The sequence below is a fragment of the Papio anubis genome, chromosome 14 (assembly GCF_008728515.1).
Source record: "Papio anubis isolate 15944 chromosome 14, Panubis1.0, whole genome shotgun sequence".
Classification (NCBI taxonomy): Eukaryota; Metazoa; Chordata; class Mammalia; order Primates; family Cercopithecidae; genus Papio; species Papio anubis.
Window position 1 is genome coordinate 43,555,251 of NC_044989.1, and position 20,731 is coordinate 43,575,981.

General features: G+C 40.7%; 1 protein-coding gene across 8 annotated transcripts in view; it reads right to left on the minus strand.

Moving 5' to 3' along the window:
* THADA (THADA armadillo repeat containing) overlaps positions 1–20,731 on the minus strand; it is a 359,588-nt gene that overhangs the window by 80,634 nt on the left and 258,223 nt on the right. For all 8 annotated transcript variants that reach the window (XM_021924785.2, XM_021924787.2, XM_021924786.2 and 5 more), the window contains one exon: positions 13,703–13,797. In XM_021924785.2, the coding sequence (XP_021780477.1) occupies positions 13,703–13,797 (95 nt within the window). The remainder of the gene's footprint in view (positions 1–13,702; positions 13,798–20,731) is intronic.

Sequence of the window (20,731 nt, forward strand, 5' to 3'; positions counted from 1 at the left end):
ACCAGGCTGGAGTGCAGTGGTATGACTGCAGCTCACTGCAGCCTTCCCGGGCTCAGGAAGCAACGGAAATGAGCCTGGGAGGTGATTCTCCCAACTCAGCCTCAGTCCCAGGGAACTGGGACTACAGGCACAAGCCCCCATGCCTGGCTAATTTTTTGTATTTTCTGTAGAGATGGGGTTTTGCCATGTTGCCCAGGCTGGTCTTGAACTCCTGGGCTCAAGCAATTCACCTGCCTTGGCCTCCCAAAGTGTTGGTACTACAGGTGTGAGGCATTGCGCCCAGCCTCCTTCTGGTTCTTTCGGTGAATTGGTCCTATGAACAGGATTGGGAATCAGAAATTCGTCCACCTGACCCTGTTTAATTTAAACTCTAACTCACAAAGGACCTGGGGCTTCTCTTCCACACTTAGTCCATGGGATACTGCAAAACCAACTTGGGAGTCAATTGCTAACTGGGAAGATTCCTTTACATAATGGGCTTACTTCTGTTGCCTCACCTGTAATAAGAGACACTAGGATCACCCATCTCAGTCCCTTGCTAGTGCTACAATTTAGTTCTGGGAATGCCCCTGGGGTTGAGGGTCTGTAGAATCTAAGACTGAAGAGGTTCCTGGCACCAATGAATTGTAGACCAAATCATCAGGGATGTTGCAAGGTGTAGTATACAGCTGCTAGCAAAATCCAACAAAATCTGGTTGTACTAGGAGTGTTCCTATTTTAATGTGAAGTCCAGCCCCAATATGGAGAGAGGACTCAGGTTAATTCTGCCAGGTAATCAATGGAAATGAACCTGGGAGTCAGGATCCAGCTGCTTCCACCCTGGATATGATGGCCATTCATTTCTTTGTTCTTGCTATCAGTTTTATCTCTTGATAAGCTGCTGTTCTCCCAATGTTGGCTTTTTCTTGTAATGTGACTTTTCACAATTTTTATGACATTTACCCCAATCCTCTGAGTGTATGATGCTCACTTTACAGTTGAAGAACCAAAGGCTTCAAGACAAGGTGATGATGCTCACTTTACAGTTGAAGAACCAAAGGCTTCAAGACAAGGTGATAGAAGTGATTTTTGCTTCTGCCTATGAAAGATTAACCATTACAGGAATTGTCCTTCTACTATAAACAATTAGAAAACTGAACAAAATGTATGAAATTATTGTTTTTAATCATTGGATATGAGCAATGCAAGACTCAACAAGAAGACAACAATAAGGCAAGCTTTACAACTGCCTAAGCTTACTGCCAAGAGGGAATTTCTAAGCCCCAGTACAGAGAGGAGGAACTCAGAGCCCAGAGGTCTTGCTCAGTTGAAAAGATGAGAGATCAGAGTTTGGGAAGACTCAGGCAGCTGGAATTTGTGGGGTACAATACTGGAGATAACAAATCTGTATAGTGAGAGAGCTCTGGAGATCTGTAATCCAACCAATCCTAAGTAACTCAACTGTGTGCTAAAACAAAGTCCAACACTTTAAAGAATAAAACAAAAATCCAACACCCAACGACATAAAATTAACATTGTCTGGTATCTAATAAAAAATTTTAAGCGTGCAAAGAAGTGGGAAAGTATAATCCATAACCAGGAAAAAATTAATTTAAAAATATCCTAAAATGACAGCAATAATGAAATTAGAAATAAGAACATGAAAACAGTTATGTACGCCTGCTACGTATGGTCAAGAATCTAGAGGAAGACTGAACATGATAAAGGGAGATATAGAAGATATAAAAAGGACACAAATGAAACTTCTAGAGATGAACAATACAATATCTAAAATTAAAAAAAATTCACTAGATGAAAATAGCAGTAGAGGCTGGGGATGGTGGCTCACATCTGTAATTCTAGCACTTTGGGAGACCAAGGGAGGAGGACTGCTTAAACCTAGGAGTTCAAGACCATTTGGGCAACATAGTGAGACCCTACATCATTTTTCTTAAAAGAAAATAGTAGCAGGTTATACATTGCAAAAGAAAAAGTTTGTGAATTTAGAGTCACAAAAGTTGAAGCTATCAAAAGTAAAACAGATTAAAAAAAAAGAATGAGCATCAACGATGTATGGGACAACTTCAAGTGACTTAATTTACATTTGAATGGAATCACAGAAAGAAAGGAAAAACGGGAAAAGATGGAGGAAATATTTAAAGCAATAATGGTGTTGGGGGCTGGGCACGGTGGCTCACGCCTGTAATCCCAAACTTTGGGAGGCCAAGGTAGGAGGAGTGCTTGAACCCTGGAGTTCAAAACCAACCTGGGCAACACAGCAAGACCCTGTCTTTACAAGAAATTTAAAAATTAGGGCATGGTGGCATGTGCCCGTAGTCCCACTTACTCGGGAGGTTGGGGTTGGAGGATTTCCTAAGCCCAGGAGTTTGAGGCTGCACTGAGCCATGATCGTGCCACCGCACTCCAGCATGGGAGACAGTGCAAGATCCTGTCTCTAGAAACGAACAAACAAAAAATGACGCTGAAAAACTGGATATCCATAAGAAAAAAATAAAAAAAGAATGCCAACCATATCTCATGATACACATGAAAATTAACTTGAGATAGATTACAGATCTAAATGTTAAATGCAGAACTACAAAACTTTAGAAGAAAAAGGAGGGAACATCTTTGTGACCTTGGAATAGGCAAGGACTTCTTAACTAGGGCATAAAAAGTATAAAACACACAAAAAAATGGATAAAGTTGACCTTATCAAAATTAAAAATGTCTGCTCTTCAAAAGACACTGTTAAGAAAATGAAAAGGCAAGTCACAGATTCACAGCCACAAATTCAAAGGAATCCACAATAGAGCCTATTAGAGCTAATAAGTAAGTTCAGTAATGTTGCAGGATAAAAGATCAACATACAAATTATCAATTGTACTTCTATACAGTAACAATGAACAATCCAAAAATGAAATTAGGAAAATAATTCTAACAGCATCAAAATAGGAACAAATTATTTAATGAAAGATGTGCATGACATATATGTGCCATGAAAACTATAAAACACCCACTGAAATAAATTAAAGAGACCTAAATAAATGGAAAGACATTCAGTGTTCGTGGATTTAAAGACATCATATTGTTATGATGGCAGTACTCTTCAAATTCATCTACAGATTTAATCCCTATCAAGATTCTAGCTGGCTTTTTCTTTCCTCCCTCCCTCCTTCCCCCACCTTTTTTTTTTCAAAACAAGCTGATCCTAAAATTCATATGAAAATGCAAGGAACTCAGAATAGGCAAAGCAGTGTTGAAAAATGAAGAAAGAGGACTCACACATCCTGATTTCAAGTTACTATGAAGTAATGGTAATCAAGACAGTGTGCTCCTGGCATAAGGACAGATATATAGATCAATGGAATATAATTAAGAATCCAGAAACAAACCCCTAATTTATGGTCAACTGACTTTTTGACAAGGGTGTCAAGACAATTCAATGGAGAAAGGATAGTCTTTTTGAAATACAGCGCTGGGACAAATGGATAGTCACATATGCCAAAGGAATGAGGTTGAATCTGTACCTCATACCAGATATAAAGATTAAGTCAATATGGATCATAAACTTATGAACTAAAACTATAAAACTTCTAGAGGAAAACATGGGTGTAAATCTTTGTGACTTTGATTTTAGACATGAAATCAAACGCACAAGCAACAAAAGAAAAAATAGATACAATGGACTTCAAAACTAAAAACTTTTGTCCATCAAAGGACATTATCAAGAAAGTAAAAATCCACAGGAAGGGAGAAAATATTTGCAAACTGTGTATCTTATAAGGGATTAATATCTTGAACATAAAAAGAACCCTTACAACTTGAGAATAAAAAGACAAATAACTCGGCCGGGCGTGGTGGCTCATGCCTGTAATCCCAGCACTTTGAGAGGCTGAGGCGGGCAGATCACCTGAGGTAGGGAGTTCGAGACCAGCCTGGTCAACGTGGTGAAACCCTGTCTCTACTAAAAATACAAAATCAGCCGGGCGTGGTGGTGCATGCCTGTAATCCCAGCTACTTGGGAGGTTGAGGCAGGAGAATCGCTTGAACCCGGGGGGCAGAGGTTGCAGTGAGCCGAGATCATGCCATTGCACTCCAGCCTGGGCAACAAGAGCGAAATTCTGTTTAAAAAAAAAAAAAAAAAGATAAATAACTCACTTAAAAATGCGCAAAGGATCTGAAGAGACCTTTCTTTGAAGATATACAAATGGCCAACTAGCATTAGAAAAGATGCTCAAGCTCATTAGTCATCAGGGAAATGCAAATCAAAAGCACAAAGAGATCCCAGCACTAGGATGGCTATTAATAAAACAGATGGACAATAAGAGTTGGTAAGGATATGGAGAAACTGGAAACTTCATACACTGCTGGTAAAAATGTAAGATGGTTGCAGACTCTTTGGAAACAATTTAGCAATTCTTCAAAAAGTTAAACTTAGAGTTGGCATATGGCCCAGACATTCCACTTCTAGGTAAATACCCAAGAGAATTGAAAACACAGGTCCCAGCAAAAACTTGCCCATGAACACTCATAGCAGCATTATTCATAACAACTCCAAAGTGAAAACAACCCAAATGTCATGAAACTGATGAATGGATAAACAAGATGTGATATCTTATACTGGAATATTATTCAGCCATAAAAAAGAATACAATGAACAACATGGATGAACCTTGAAAACATGTTAAGTGAAAGAATCTACACATGAAAGGCCACAAAGGTATGATTCCGTTTACATGAAATATCTTAAGTAAGCTTTCAAAAACTACTTGCATAAAAATTTAACTGACATGGGCAACTACTTTCAGATTATCTGTGATGAGCGGCTGGAGTTGGGAAAGGCAGGAACAGAGAATACTGAAACCACAGATGTGGCTGGACATGGTGGCTCATGCCTGTAATCCCAGCATTTTGGGAGGCCAGGGCGGGAGGGGTGCTTAAGCCCAGGAGTTTGAGACCAGCCTAGGCAACAAAGGGAGATCTCTCTCTACAAAATCAAAAATCAAAAACAAAAACAAAAAAACCACTAGGTGGGCATGGTGGCATGTGCCTTGTGGTCCTAGCTACTCAGAAGGCTGAGGCAGGAGGATCGCTTGGGCCCACGAGGTTGAGGCGGCAGTAAGCCATGACTGTGCCACTGCGCTCCAACCTTGGGTGACAAAGCTGCAAACAAACAAACAAAAATGAAATAAAAAATAAGAAATCACAGATGTTCTGAGACCCTAGTTGTTGACTAGAATAGTATTTCACTCTTGGGATGAAAATGTGGGTAGAAGGTTTCATGACACGGTTCTGCCACAGATACAACTCTCACATTATATGAGGGCTTTAACTTTGGTCACAGAAATGGACAGTGAATAGGGAGTCAGGAAAGCTCAACCTTTTCACTAACCAGCTGTGTAATCTTGGGTAAGTCACTTAAATTGCTATGATCTCTAAACTAAATTTCTAAAGAATTGTGGGTCTCTGTACCCAGCACGAGGTTTGGAATTAACAGAGTAAATACCACGTTAACCTAGCAATCTAATAACACACCCTATATTATTCTGACTTCTGAAAGACAGTTAGGAATCATCTGCTTATTTTAGAAGCTCACTGTTCCCTGGGAAAGATAATTTTGGCACAAGCAGCAGGTCAGATGACAGTTGCAGTGTTTTGGAGAAAACCAACTAATTTATTGACAACAAAGCCTTTTTTTTTTTTTTTTCTCTTAAAATTTCATAGCTATAGGCCCAGAAATACAAAGTCCCCAGAAGACTCTCAAAATATGTTCTCAATTCCTTTTTATTTCCCACCCAGAGCTGAGAGAATAGCGCCAACTATGTCATATTAAACACATCTGCATCCAACACTGATAAAGTGCATGACCGAGGAACAGATAAGAATTGTTTTCAATTTGTTCAAATGGAAATAGTTAAATTTAACCTAATTAGACCAAATAATCAAAGCAGGTGTTTTTAAGATGCCAGTTTGTTTTCATTCTCTGTAATTGTTCAGCTATATTTCCCAGGAACTTAGGTAAAGGAAATTAATATGTCATAAAAATCACTGACCTATTTATTCATGTCACACATGTATTATTCATGTTTTAGGCAGTACAAATACAGGACATTGCTGAACATTTCTCACAGATTTTACCATTTAAGCATCATCAACATCTAAGCTGGCCTGCAGGGGGGCTTATGTTACCTAACTTCCATTATAGAAACACAAGCAGTAATAAATGAGAGCCTGTCTTCTAGTCGTACACTGATCTACAGAGCACACTGACTTGGCATTTAGACTATTTAGGGTTTCTGACTCCACTTGCACAAGTTGGTCACTTTTAAGACATTTAAAAGAAAAATAATAACAATAAAAGTTATATTCCAGTTAAAACAAAAGTTTATTGCACTTGGCAGAATGATGAGATCTGAGCTATCAATTCCAACTAACAAACCACAAAATGTAGTCACCAGCAGCCTGGTATTAGGAAGTGTTTTGTGCAGTGGCCATAGGTCCACTTTCCAAGGGAAAAAGGGCAGGTGGCTGCCCGGGCGCAGTCAAGCGTGCTCTTTCTAATACCACGCTCCAGTCCTGGGTAGGCTCTCGTATCATTTCACACACCCTCAGGATGGGAAACAGAAACCCAAGCAAGAAAGGCCCCATAAAAGCCTGTGATGTGGAAGCTCCTGAAAAGGGGATCCCTCTCTGAGGCCTCAGGGTTCTGCAGCAGGGACAGAAGCCTGGGAAGTTGAGTCCACAAAGAGGGTTCTCAGACTCCCTTCCCTAAGTGAGTGACTGGTGTTTCCTGACTGTGGCCCTGGTTGTGCTGCGGGGCCACAGTGCGGGCAGCTGGAGAGCTCAGGATCCGCCACCTTAGCACACATGGAACACTGGGCACATCTTGCTATGCCTCAGTTTCTGTATGTCTATGATGAAGGAACATTAGTACTTTCTTCATTAATGCACATAAAATGCTTGGCAGTGGTTGGCATAGAGACAGATGCTCAATAAATGTTGGCCATTATTATTATAACCCCCTACAAGGAGGATGAGATTAAAAACAATGTTTCCTAAAAATGAGAGTATAATGGGCATTCTATCCACATTTCAGGGGTAGGAAAACTACCTTCTGAGGTCACTTACATGAAGTGTATGGATGGACAAATCCTTATCAACCTAAAACATTTCTATCTATGATTGCTAATGTCATTTCTTTAGGATTAATTAATCCTCACGAGTCATATTTCAATATATTATACATACACGTAATTGCATAAAATTTATAAAATGGAGACTAGGAAAGGAAACACCCACTCATAAACCCACCAAGAGAGATTAAAATGAAAGTCTGAAAGTGCAGGTAGGTATTTATTTAAATACTTGGTAAAAGAAAATGTTCAATTCAACAGTTGTGACAGACACAATTTCAAGGGGTGTGGGCATAAGAGAAACAGAAAGTCCATCTCAGAGTAAAAGGGGTAAATATTTAGTCAAGTCTTAGATGGTATTTCTGTAAACAGAAATTTCAATGGAAAATTTCCAACCTGAGAGCAAATAATTTAAGATGGGTTTAAAAAGAATTAAAACTCTTGTCTCCATGTCGTTGCCCAGCCTGAAACCCAGCCCTCTGAGTCCTTGTGGCAGTTCGGCTTTTTCTTCCTTGTTCCCTCAACTACAACTGGACACTATAATTTTCTTTCCATTCCAGCAGGAAACTGATATATACTAATGATGACAGCTGGATTCAGAAGAGGAAAAAGAATACAGGGGACAGAAAGTCCTTGTGGGTTTAAAACTCAAAACAAAACCCCCAGATTTGAAAATTTTAAAACCTAGTTAATGGCTGAGGAAACCTCAAATGATTGGGAAGCACTAAGATTAAAGTTTGAATTACACAAAACACACCATTATCTTAAGCTTTTCTAATCATCTTCTCTGCCTTTCTCCTTCACTGTTTTTCTCCTTGTTTATGCCCCTAGCCCTTCAATGTGGTTCTAAGATACGTTAGAGGTAGGAAAAGCCTTCCAAGGTCATTTACAGAATAGGATTGGAGAGGGGATGAGCAGATGCTCCTCCATCCAAAAAAGTTTCCCTGAAATTGTTATTACTACATTTCCTTTGGAATAATCAATCCCTTTCAAGATTCACATTTCAATATATTTAATTTAAACATATGTATATACACATATATGAACGAAACAGAATTATGTTTCATAAAATTAGTAAAATAGAAAATAAGAGAAGGAATCTCCCCTGTAATCCCACCATTCTAAAATAATTACTTTTACCATAGCGCTGCCTTTAATTCTAGTCTGGTCCTGGTCCTCCATTCCCCACTCCCTACCTCGCAAACCTCTAATACTGATTATCAAAATGGCTGGGCAAAGGCAAAGTGAATGAATTTCTAGTTACATTCTTTTTTTTTAGAGACAGGATCTTGCTTTGTCACCCAGGTTGGAGAGCAATGGTGTGATCACAGCTCAATGCAGCCTTGAACTCTTGGGTTGAAGGGATCCTCCTACCTCAGCATCCTGAGTAGCTGGGATTCTACAGGCACATAATACCATGTCCAGCTAATTAAAAAAAAAATTCTGTAGAGATGGAGTCTTGCTATGTTGCTCAGGCTTATCTTGAACTCCTGGCGTCAAGCAATCCTCCTGCTTTGGCCTCCCAAAGTGCTGGGATTACAGGTGTGAGACATTGCATCCAGCCAGTTACATTATTTTGGAGTGACACTAGGAACTTGGTTCCATAAGGGTCCTAAAAATCTGGTAAGGATGAGGGCAGAGAAAGAAATGTCACATTGTCTTAAAAACCACACAGTCCTACTCTCTGTCTTATATTGTCCAATGAACTCCTTTGTCTACGGGGTCAAATTCAGGCTCCTTGGACTTTGGCCTATGAATGAGGCCTTCCATGACTAAGTTTCTGCCTCCCCAGCCTCACCAGTCACACCTGCCTGGCCTTGAACCCAACCCTCCAGTCGCCATGTCCCTAGTGCTTTGAAGGCTGTGCTGATTTGTACCCTTACAGCTTTGGCCATGCTTCTACCTCTGTCTATAATACCCACCTCCACCTTGCCCATCCTGGTGAATCTCTACCCACTGTCAAAACTCTGTTCAACCATCTCCTCTTCAAGGAAGTCTTTCCTGTCCTCTCAAGTAGAAATGATCTAACTTTCTTTAGTGCCTCAAATGTGTCCCATACATACTTCCTTTAATATAGCATCTGAAAAATCCTTCATTGCACCTACTTATAAGCCCAAGGCATATTCATCTCTATCTCTAGATATAAGTGTGCAATGTATCCCTGAGGCTAGCAGGTCTGATGAATGAAAAAATAAATAAAAAAGAAAAAAAAAATGATCTTTTTCTGGATCGGAGGGACAGGGGCAACCCTAATTGAGTGGACTCCTGACATTCTTTTTTTTTTTTTGAGACGGAGTCTCGCACTGTGTCACCCAGGCTGGAGTGCAGTGGCGCGATCTCGGCTCACTGCAAGCTCCGCCTCCCAGGTTCACGCCATTCTCCTGCCTCAGCCTCCGAGTAGCTGGGACTACAGGCGCCCGCCACCACGCCCGGCTAGTTTTTTGTATTTTTAGTAGAGACAGGGTTTCACCATGTTAGCCAGGATGGTCTCGATCTCCTGACCTCGTGATCCACCCGCCTCGGCCTCCCAAAGTGCTGGGATTACAGGCTTGAGCCACCGCACCCGGCCCAACTCCTGACATTCTAAGTCAGGTATTTCCCAGTGCTTTCCTAGGAAAGCAGGCATTTCTTCTTTCCTGAAGATGTTTAAAAATATGAGAACAGTGAAGGTGAGGAGGTGAATACAATGCTGCCTGGCTACAGGAGACCGGATTAGATGCATAGCTTCCAGTGAATAATAATGACAATAGGCCGGGCGTGGTGGCTCACACCTGTAATCCCAGCACTTTGGGAGGCCAAGGCGGGTGGATCACCTGAGGTTGGGAGTTCGAGGCCAGCCTGACCAACAAGGAGAAACCCCATCTCCACTAAAAATACAAAATTAGCTGGGCGTGGTGGTGCATGCCTGTAATCCCAGCTACTTGGGAGGCTGAGACAGGAGAATTGCTTGAACCCAGGAGGCGGAGGTTGTGGTGGGCCGAGATTGTGCCATTGCACTCCAGCCTGGGCAACAGGAGTAAAACTCCACCTCAAAAAAAAAAAAAAAAAAAAAGACGATCATATTAATAAGTTAATATTTACTGAGCATTTATTCTGTGCCATGCAAAGCACATTCTTCACATAGAGCTTTACATGTATAAGCTGACAACCACTCTAAGATATAGATCTTACTGTCCCCTTTTACAATGGAAACAATGTGTCTTAAAGCAGCTAAATAACTTGCCTAAGGTCACAAACTTAGTAAATGGCAGATCTAGGATTCAAACCCAGAGGTTTGGCTTCAGTCTATGTGGTATACTTCCTACTGTGGGCTTTGTGAGCTAATAATGGAGGCAGATATATATTTACATACACACATAAACATCTTGCTTGAATTCAGAAAATGAATTCACATCTATTTGATACATGAGTTTAAATAAAATCTATATTTTCATAACACCTGTTACTATTTTAAAAACTGAGGAAAACTGAATTTCAATCAAACAGTTAATAAATTCATTTAATGAGGGCCTACTATGTGCTTAGACGACAAATAATCTAAGACATGGTCCATTCTTTCAAGGAGCTTATATGCTAAAACTATAATATCATCACATTATTTTGAAAGCATATTGAAATCTACACATCCAAATAAGTGATCGACTTATTTGGTGATATATTTATCTATTGCTCAACCTGTTTTGGGGAACAATTTATAAAACACACAAGAATACATTTCACTACATTAAACACAGTTTATTTTTATCCCAAACGGTGCTTTCCATCTCAATTGCCATTTTATTTGGTATTTGGTGATTTCCAAAAATCTATTCCATCCTCAAAGAAAGAAAGTACGCTCCCACTGTTTGTGTGGATGTATTATATGAACATGCACATTCATATATATACATAAATACACACATATACAGTGATTTTATGAGGGCAATTCCCTGAGGACTGAATATAATTTGTGCTGTCTGATAAAAATGAGTCATATATACGTAATTTAAAATGTAAATGGCCACATTTTCCATCATTAATAATGTTACTTAATGTACCTTTTGAGTTCTTATGATGTCATTTACAATTCTTCCTATCTCTCCATTTGACAAAGTTAAATACATATATTTCAATGACAGTTTTATTTTTTCTTTGTTATTTTTCCCATTCTAGTTGCCAAATTTTTATTTTTCCTTCTTCTTCTTCTTTTTTTTTTTTTTGTTGAGACAGGGTATCGCTCTGTCGCCTAGGCTGGAATGCAATGGCATGATCATAGTTCACTGCAGCCTTGAACTCCTGGGTTGAAGTGATCCTCCAGCCTCAACCTCCCAAGTACCTAGGCCTACAGATGAATGCTACCACATGTGGCTAATTAAAAATTTTTTTTTTTCGAGATGAGGCCTCACTACGCTGCCAGGCTAGTCTCAAACTTCTGGCCTCAAGCAATCCTCCTGCCTCAACCTCCCAAAGTGCTGGAATTATAGGCTTGAGCACCACATCTGACCTTAGTTGCCGCATTTTAAAAAGTAAAAGAAACAGGTAAAATTAATTTTGATAGTACATTTTAAATTTAATCCAATATGTCAAAAGTATTATCATTCCAACACATACATAATACAAAATTATTGAGAAATTTTATTTTTAACTCACACTAAGTCTTTGAAATCTAGTATGTATTTTACACTAACACAACATCTCATTTTGGACCAACCACATCTTCAGTGCTCAAGATCCACATGTGGCTAGTGGCTGTAGTACTGGATAGTGCAGGACAAAATATTTAGAGCTATGGTTGTCATACTAGAATAAAAACATCCTGTCCTTACATCTTACTCTGCAGAGTAACATCTTTAAGAGTAATATACAGATGCAAGTGAAATACTGTTATTAAACACAGCTTGTGAAAACAAGCTGTGATCTGTTTAATTAGGGTATAAACTCTAAATAATGTTAACAGTTTGGAGAAATGGATGGTTCAAAAAAGTTAAAGTCATCTTCAAGGAACTCAGCTCATCAGTAAAGGATGGGTAGTTGGGGAAGAAAGAAGGTATTTTACAACATATAAGGATTAACCATTCTAGACAAAGAATAATGACACTAAATGAGCCAAGAAAAACTCAGTTCAAATAAACTAATGATTACAGTCAACCATAAACTGTCAGAATCCCAGTGAGTAGATTTGTAAGCAATGAATAAATCTGTTATGGCCAAAGCCCTTTAGATACATGGCAAGGAGGTATTATAAAGCTATATGGAATATGGAACTGAAAAACAGAAATGGTGGAAATCTAAAGCAATTTACTTGGTAACATTGAATTCATAGTCTCTTTACAAACTTTGGACTCCAGTTAAATCAAGGGTTAGCTAAAGTAGATGCAATTCTCGGGTCCCTTACAGCCAGGGCGACCAGTAATTTATTATGCAAACCTGACCACTTTCAAGAGTAAAAGGGGGCACTATTAATAATTATGCTGGCATAAGAGGCATAAACTGGGATTCCTTTATAGCTATAAAGCCATATGATTTTACACTACAAAGAGGATACAACAGCTACCCCTATCCAGGGATGTGGAGTTGATGAGAGTCTAGCATGTTCTTATTACCTCTGCATGGCCACAGGGGTTTTGTGGGCTAATATACATTGATCCAGATGAGACGGTTTTGCATGCTCCCACCTCCCCCACCTCCCTCCTGCAAAGCATTTTAAATTGGTTTGAATTTGGGAACAGGGTTCCATATGAACAGAGCTGGACATTGACAGCCTGAATGTATTTACTGAAGACAACAAATCATTGACAGACTAAATGTAACAGAGGAAAGGTCTGGTCTGCTTGCACTCAGAATCTGACTTTGTAATTGTAGCCTCCTTTAGACAGGCCTAATCAATTAGAAGAGGCTGATTTTAACCAGTTGCAGGCTCATTACCCTGCATTCTAGTTTGTGTTGATGAAAATCAGTTTCAGTCCGTGGCCTGGAATTCATGTACAGCACTTCCTGCAGCCTCTTATATAAACACATCAAAAAAATTTTATTTAGAGTTGCCGTTTTCCCTTAAAAAAGAAAAACCACTTTGCAAATCATGATTAAAATAGAACAACTGTATGTGGATCTGGGGTCCATCCCCAGAAACATACATGACCAAGAAACATGTGGAAAGTCAGACCCTGAGGCAGCAACTCATAAGTGCATTGGTGTAGGGGTCGATTTGAGAAGAGACTCTCAAATACCCAGCATCAAATGAGCCCAGCTCAGTTATCTCCACAGAATGGAACAGAATGAACTCGCAGCTATTCAAAATAATGACATTTCAAAGAAAATACGTAAAATAGAAAAAAGCCGGGGTTAGAGAAGCACAGAGGGTATCTGAGTAGAGTTCACTCTTCCCTGAATGACCAACTAGAAAATAAAGGGCAAACTTCCAAATAAACAAGAGCAAGTTTTCCCAAGAAACTTCCATGAGGGAACTATATAACACTGTTTAATTTTGATGTGTGGTTAGTCTTACAAAAGTAGAAGGTGGAGCAGTGTGTGGCAAAGCCACTCAAAACCCCATCTACATTTCAAAGATGTGTAACCATTCCAAAATATAGTATAACTATGAATCATACCTGGCTGGTTGTCCTTTACAGATTTGTTGAGGCAGCAAGTCAACAGGAAGAGAATATCAATATATACAGCTCTGGTCACCAAACATGGATTTTGCCTAGAAAGGTAAAGAACAGAATATAAATTGAGATTTTCTCTCCCTTAGGTCTGGGTGTCAGGAAGGAGAATATGGGTATTTTCTATGGTATAGGATGGGGCTTAAGCAGCTATGGCAAATGGTAAGAAACGACGTACAATCATTGATGGCAAGAAAATAAGCAACTAATGTGAGAAAATGAAATCCTTGACCACATGATGGAGGCCAAGGCTATGTGTAGACAAAATAGATAAAAACTCCATGCTCTGGCTTCAAATAAAATAAAATGAAAACAAACACCAAGATCCTATCCTAGTTAGTTGAAGATGGGACAGAAGGGGTGGGGAGATGGTATTCTATTATTCTACACTCTTAAGTGTAGAAATTTGGGGAAAAAAATAATCAGTCATGAAAATCAGATTTAGTATTTTGGAGAAGGAAAATTACACTCACATATTAAAAACTGTATCTGTGGACTTGAAATAACCAGCTGAACAATAGACACATGGCAAGATTAACAAACACTGGAGATGACATTTTCCCCAATAAATGGATTTTTTTCTTCATTCAATATATGGAGCAGCTCTTTGAACCACATAGTAGAAATAGTAAGTGGGCTCAGATTTGGGGATCTGTATACAAAAGGAAGAAGAAAGACTTTGTTTTTAAGAACAGCACTGAAGGGCCTTGACTCTTGAGTGTCTTTGTCCATGAAAAGGCCGAAACATCTTTGGTGTACTAATAATACACTGTGAGTAGTAGAGACAGTAGGGACAGACCTACATTTGAGTCCTGGCTTTCCCACTTAGAATCTCTGTGACCTGAATCAGATTCCTGACCTGTAAAATGGGAACTATATTCTCATGTCTGCTATGGTCTGACTGCCCCTGCTAAAATTCATGTTCTAATGTAACGCTATTCCAACACTGTTACTAGGCAGAGCCTTTAAGAGGTGGTTGGGTCATGAGGGTACTGTCCTCATGAATGAATTCATGCTGTTATCTTGGGATTGGGCTAGTCATTTGGAGACTGTGTTTGCTATAAGGACAAGTTTGGCCTGATTTCCTCTCTGTCTTGCGTGCTTTCTTCTGCCTTCACCCTTCAACCATGGGATGACCCTCACCAGATGCCAGAGCCATGCTCTTGGACTTCCCTGGCTCCAGAACCATGAGCTGAATAGACTTCTTAATAAATTATTTAGTCTGTGGTATTGTTATAGCAACAGAAAATGGACTAAGACAGCCTTACTGTGAGTCACTGTGAGTGTTCAATGTGGCACAGTAAACTTAAAATGCCCACCTCAGTGCCTGGCCATGGTAGATGTTCCAGAACAGTTCATTCCCTGCCCTTCTCTACTTCCAACACAGGATTAGGGGATGGCATTCAAATTGGCACAAGTGTTCTGGCTAGTGAGTTTCCATGTGTCTTAATCCTGAAATCCATCCTTCTCATTTCCTATAAATTAACAGTTTAAAAATTTCCCTAAAGTTTATTCACACCTCTATCCTGAATTGTCTATATCTGGAGCTGGTGTATGTCTAACATGAAAAATAGGTATCAGATACTTTTTTTTTTTTTGAGACAGAGTCTCACTCTGTCACCTAGGCTGGAGTGCAGTGGCATGATCTCAGCTTACTGCAACCTCCGCCTCCTGGGTTCAAGTGATTATCCTGCCTCAACCTCCCAAGTAGCTGGGATTACAAGGGGTAAGACTGAAAAACAGAGGCTGGTTAAGAGTATGCTGGTGGTCCAGGCGTGGTGGCTCACGCTTGTAATCCCAGTACTTTGGGAGGCCAAGGTGGGTGGATCACTTGAGATCAGGAGTTTGAGACCAGCCTGGCCAACATGGTGAAACCCGTCTCCACTAAAAATACAAAAATTAGCTGGGCATGGTGGCGGGCACCTGTAGTCCCAGCTACTCGGGAAGCTGAGGCAGGAGAATCACTTGAACCTGTGAGGCAGAGGTTGCAGTGAGCTGAGATCGCGCTACCATGCTCCAGCCTGGGCAACAGAGCAAGACTCTGTCTCAAAAATAAATAAATAAATAAATAGGTAACACATGCAAAAATAATTGAAAAAGCACAAAAGGACATGCAATGAAAATGAAGCCCCTTTTCCACAACCCTACCCCCTGCCCATATACTGTTCCCCTGAGGCAACCGCTACTACTACTTTCTAGCATATCCTTCCAAGCACATTCTATTCTTTTATAAGCATCTATCTGCTACCCACCTGTTTATATAAATGGTGGCTTACTATATACTAGGTTCTGATCATCACTCCTTTTCACTAATATATTTCGGGATACCATTCTATTAAGAACATAGAGATTTGCTTAATTTTCTTTTCTTTCTTTTCTTTTTTGTTTTGTTTTGTTTTGAGATAGGGTCTTGCTCTGTTGCCCAGGCTGAAGTGCAGTGGCATGATCATGGCTCACTGTAGCCTGAACCTCCTGGGCTCAAGTAATCCTCCCACCTCAGCCTCCCAAATACTTGGGACTACAGGTGCATGCCACCATATCCAGCTAATTTTTAAAATTATTTTTGTAGAGATAGGGTCTTGCTATATTGTCCAGCCTGGGGTTCTTTTTAACCCTGCCCCTACCTTTTGTCTCTAGTTTACCCTGGGACTCTCAATCTTAACTTCTTGCTGTTACTCTTCCATCCACTATGGAAAGCCCACAGTCTATGAAAACTTCAGTGATATCATTCCCAATGGTAAGATTTCTACTGTTTAACAGTGGGGACTGCCCCCTGCTAAAGCGAGAGCCACTCAGGGAGGAAAGTCAGTGGCCTGAGAAAGCAGACAGGATGTCTCCTGTGCATCCAGCCTTGAGCTAGGTGCAGGGAAGACATGCACAGGAGATGGCTTCTGACCTGAGAATTTTGTCTAATTTTGGAGACAAAAACAAAGACAAACTTTAGAACAAGATGTAAGGAGTTAAGCCAACAAACAAACAAACAAACAAACAAACCCACCAGGGTGGATTGGGGAAATGAAATTATACTTCCAACTGGGCCATGTAAGATGGGAAGAATTTAGAGACAAAGTCGATAAAGAAGGGCATTTGGAAAGAGGGTAAGAGATGTGACAGGGAATTCATTTGGCTTCTCCAGTCCCGAGGAGAGGCAGCTTGGGAAGATTAGAGAATGCGTTGAGAAGGTGGAAACGAGGGGAAGGCAGGTCAGGCTTTTAATTGATGGGATACTTCATGCTAACTGGGTGTTCCTTAGTGTAATAATGGACTGCCTGCTCCCATGTGGCCTCACAGAGTCATAGCTTTTTGCCCCAAATGCTTTTCTGGTTTTCTGTGGAGCCATACAGAGCCATAAAGAGAAGTTGTTGAGAAACCGGTTTGACTTTCAAGTCTCATGAGGAGCCTGGTTTCCATGAAATTTTCAGTTAAGTTAGCATATTTTTAAAAATTTCTAAATGAACAGAGGAAAGGTTGACGATCTTCAGAGCCTTCTGCCAGGCTGAAGTGTTCTGCATCTTCCCTAGACCTGGTACAGGCTGGTGACCTTACTGGCCTCCTGGGACACTTGAGGAATCACTGACTGCTCCCACAACTGTGAGGCTTGGGGCCAAGTATGATGTAGTCAACGAGATCATGGGAGGATCCCTCAAATGCTGCTGCTTTGGATTCCAGGAAACAGAAGATTTGGGGCCACAAAGGAGTCCATCCATGGCTTCTCCTTTGAGATGACTCTCAGAGAAATTCCGGCCTGGAGCCCACTGTTCGTGACTCCACCCTTGAGGACAGCCAAGGCCTCATAACATCCCTGTCTGGAATCACAGAGTTGGGCTTCACTCTGAACTGGCTTCTAAGTCAGGAAAATAATTTTTTTCATTCTTTTTCTCTTGCTATTACTTGGTGTTTGTTCTGACTTGGAAATGGTGCACTGTAAGTTCAGGGTGAGCCAGAGGTTTGTTCTCAGTCTGTCAAACCACTTTGATGATGGGAACAAAATCCCGAAGAGCAGCACGCCAGCTGGACAGGAAACTAAGCCACAGGGTTTTGGTGGGCTTGGGGATTTTTTCTACCCCCAAATGGAAAAATCCTGGCTTGGACACAGCATAACGAAGATTTATAGTGCTTGAAAAAAATCAGAAGTGATCAGTGTCTAGCAGATGCACTGAAAAGCAGCATTAATAGTGGCTTTCGAAGGAGGAGAAGCACTATGCGGACGAAGTTGACATATACAGATGAAATGAAGGCCCAGTTAAGAATCTTGTTTTCTTCCACTCTTTTTTACATTTGTCCTTTATGAATATCCACTTTAGAACCTGATTAATATGTTTTTGCCTTGGGAAATCTCTGAACTTCTTTAAATCTCCTGCCTCTCTCCTGGAAGTTGGGAGAAGCAGAAGGCAGGCAGAGAGCTGGGCTTCTCAGACACATCCACAAAGGCCCCAGTGTCTAGAGGACAGCAGGAATCTTGGGAAGTCTGTGATAAATTATTCACTTTTCCTGTCCCTTCCGGAATCCCAGTAGCTGTAGGTTTTTTTTTTTTTTTTTTTAAACTGAGGTCTATTCATTCAGAAAACATTTGTTAAGAGGCTCTTGAGAGCCAGGAATAGTGGTGGGTTTGGAAATAAGAAGATGAGTGATTCAGTGACAAAGTCACTGCCCTCAAGGAACTTAGAGTCCTGAATAGTGTTTTCCAAAATGCAGGTTATGATTCATTTAGTTGGTTATAAAGTCAACTAGTGGGTGGTGACCAGCAATAAGGAAGGAAAGAAAGAAGGAAGGAAGGAAGGAAGGAAGGGAAGGAGGGAGGAAGGGAAGAGGAGAGAGATGGGGGCAGAGGAGGAAGGGAGAGAAGGAGCTAGGAGGAAGACAGAGGGGGAAAGGAAGAAAATATAATCAGAGTGTATCAAAGTAGTATAGTAAGGAGAGAGGGCAGGAGATTTAAAGTTCAGAGATTTCCTAATGTATTGTTTCATTAAGGTTTTTGTTATACATCAGCTTTCCATTAAGTCCTTGCTAAGAATGATTTTTAAAATAAGTTATCTTTAAGATGTAAATGACCATTAAAATGCAACAAGTTTAAGTAAAATAATTGATTGGCCTAGCTTTTTTCTTTTTCTTTTCCAGGTAATAAGCTACCCTACATTATACTGAATGGCATCAACAGGGTTATGCTTTGTATCCAAAATGACACTGGATATGTTGAAAGCAAACATTCCTGAAATTAAATATGCTCTATCTTGAGCAAATTCCCTCTCTGTTCCATTTTTGGCAGACAATTTATATCTTACACAGTTATTAAAATTTCAGACTGTGCATGATTTAATGTGTGTTTGCACAGTATATACACACAAAGATACGCATTAGGTCATATGTAAAAGTTATTTCTTGTTGTCAATGTCAAAAACAAACAAACAAAAAAAACCAAAACACTTGAAAACCACTAGTGTAGTTGGGAAAACACACAACCAGTCACACTAGAGTATGATGGGTGCCCCAAAAAGAGAGATTAACAGAGTAACTGTTTGTCTGGGTGAGTCAGGAAGGGCCTTGGCAGAGAGCTGGAGAATGGGGAGGAGGTAGACCATGGGCAAAGTGATCCCAACAGAGGAAGTAGCATGTCCAAAGACTTGGGGACATGACATGTTTAGAGAATAACAAGTGCTAAAGGGACAATGGTATGGGGGGGCGGGGATCGGAATGGCAGAAGTGGGTTCTTTTTATTTAATTTATACTGCTACATTTACATGGCTTAATGTGGCCTCCATCAAAGAAGTACCTCCTAACTCCTATCCACAGGATATAACCAAACATAAGGAGAGGAGTGTCTGGTCCATGGACAGCTGTCACAATGATGTGAACTGCCAAGACTACAAAGATGGCCAGTGGGATTAGCAGGAAATGATATGGGATGAGTCAACAGGGGCCCAAAACAGAAGTAGTCTTTCAGAGCTCTAAAAGTTCCAAAGAGTGACGACCGCAGAGGGACCCCATCAGCTCAAGTCACAATGGACAGCTGGGGTTCCCACTTAACATTGTGAAGCCTTGGTGGGCTCCCTGGAAGAGAGAGGGAATTCACTTTGGACTTACCAACCTCTACCAGAATTCACTGCCATCTTCAGAGGGCTGGAAACTGCTGTTCTGGCTTTAGGTTGCTAGTGTCTGTTAAGGTCTCTAAGACACATGGCTTAACTTTATTAATACAGAAACATTTACTGAGCAGTATGGGGGATATCCTACATGGGGTGGGAAGGGGAGGGAGAGGAAAAGGTTTTGGCTTTGCAGAGCTTATGATCTTGTTTGGGGAGGGGTATATGCGGAGAAAAAAATACACATAAAAACAATCACAGGATTGATTGTCATGATTGTCATGGAGGAAGGCTCTAGAGGCACTGGAGGGGTTTGAGCTGGTGAAAGAGAAGGAATTCCAAACAATCAAACAGGTGCAGCTGGCAGGCTCATCCCAGCCCATCTGGGGTAGTTCTCTTATCTTAGCTCCTATATAAGCAGCTCAGATCACTTCTGTTCTCAACCACAATAAACAAGAAGTACTAGAAGCTTCTTGCTATGGAGCCAGCACTGGAGTTAATGAAGCAATATCCTAGGGACCACCAGCAGGCCAATAACCGGCTGGAAAGAAGGAAACCAGGTTGACAGGAAAAGCAGGTAAGGGGCAAAGGGAGAGAAGGCAGGTGAGAAAGGGAGTAGGGGGAGAAGGAAAGAGGCAGGGAGGTTAGAAGAATGGGAGAGGGAAAATGGTAGAAGAGGGAAAGGGGAAATTAGTCTACAACATGTTTCCACTTCCCGTTATGATCCCTCCACTTGACACATGTCCACCCACCTCATGCCCTTTATCTAAAATTCACTTCAAGCTGGGTACAGGTGGCACAGGCGCCTATAATCCCAGCTGCTCTGGTGGCTGACATGGAAGGATTGCTTGAGATCAGGAGTTCAAGACCAGCCTGAGCAACATAGTAAGATCCT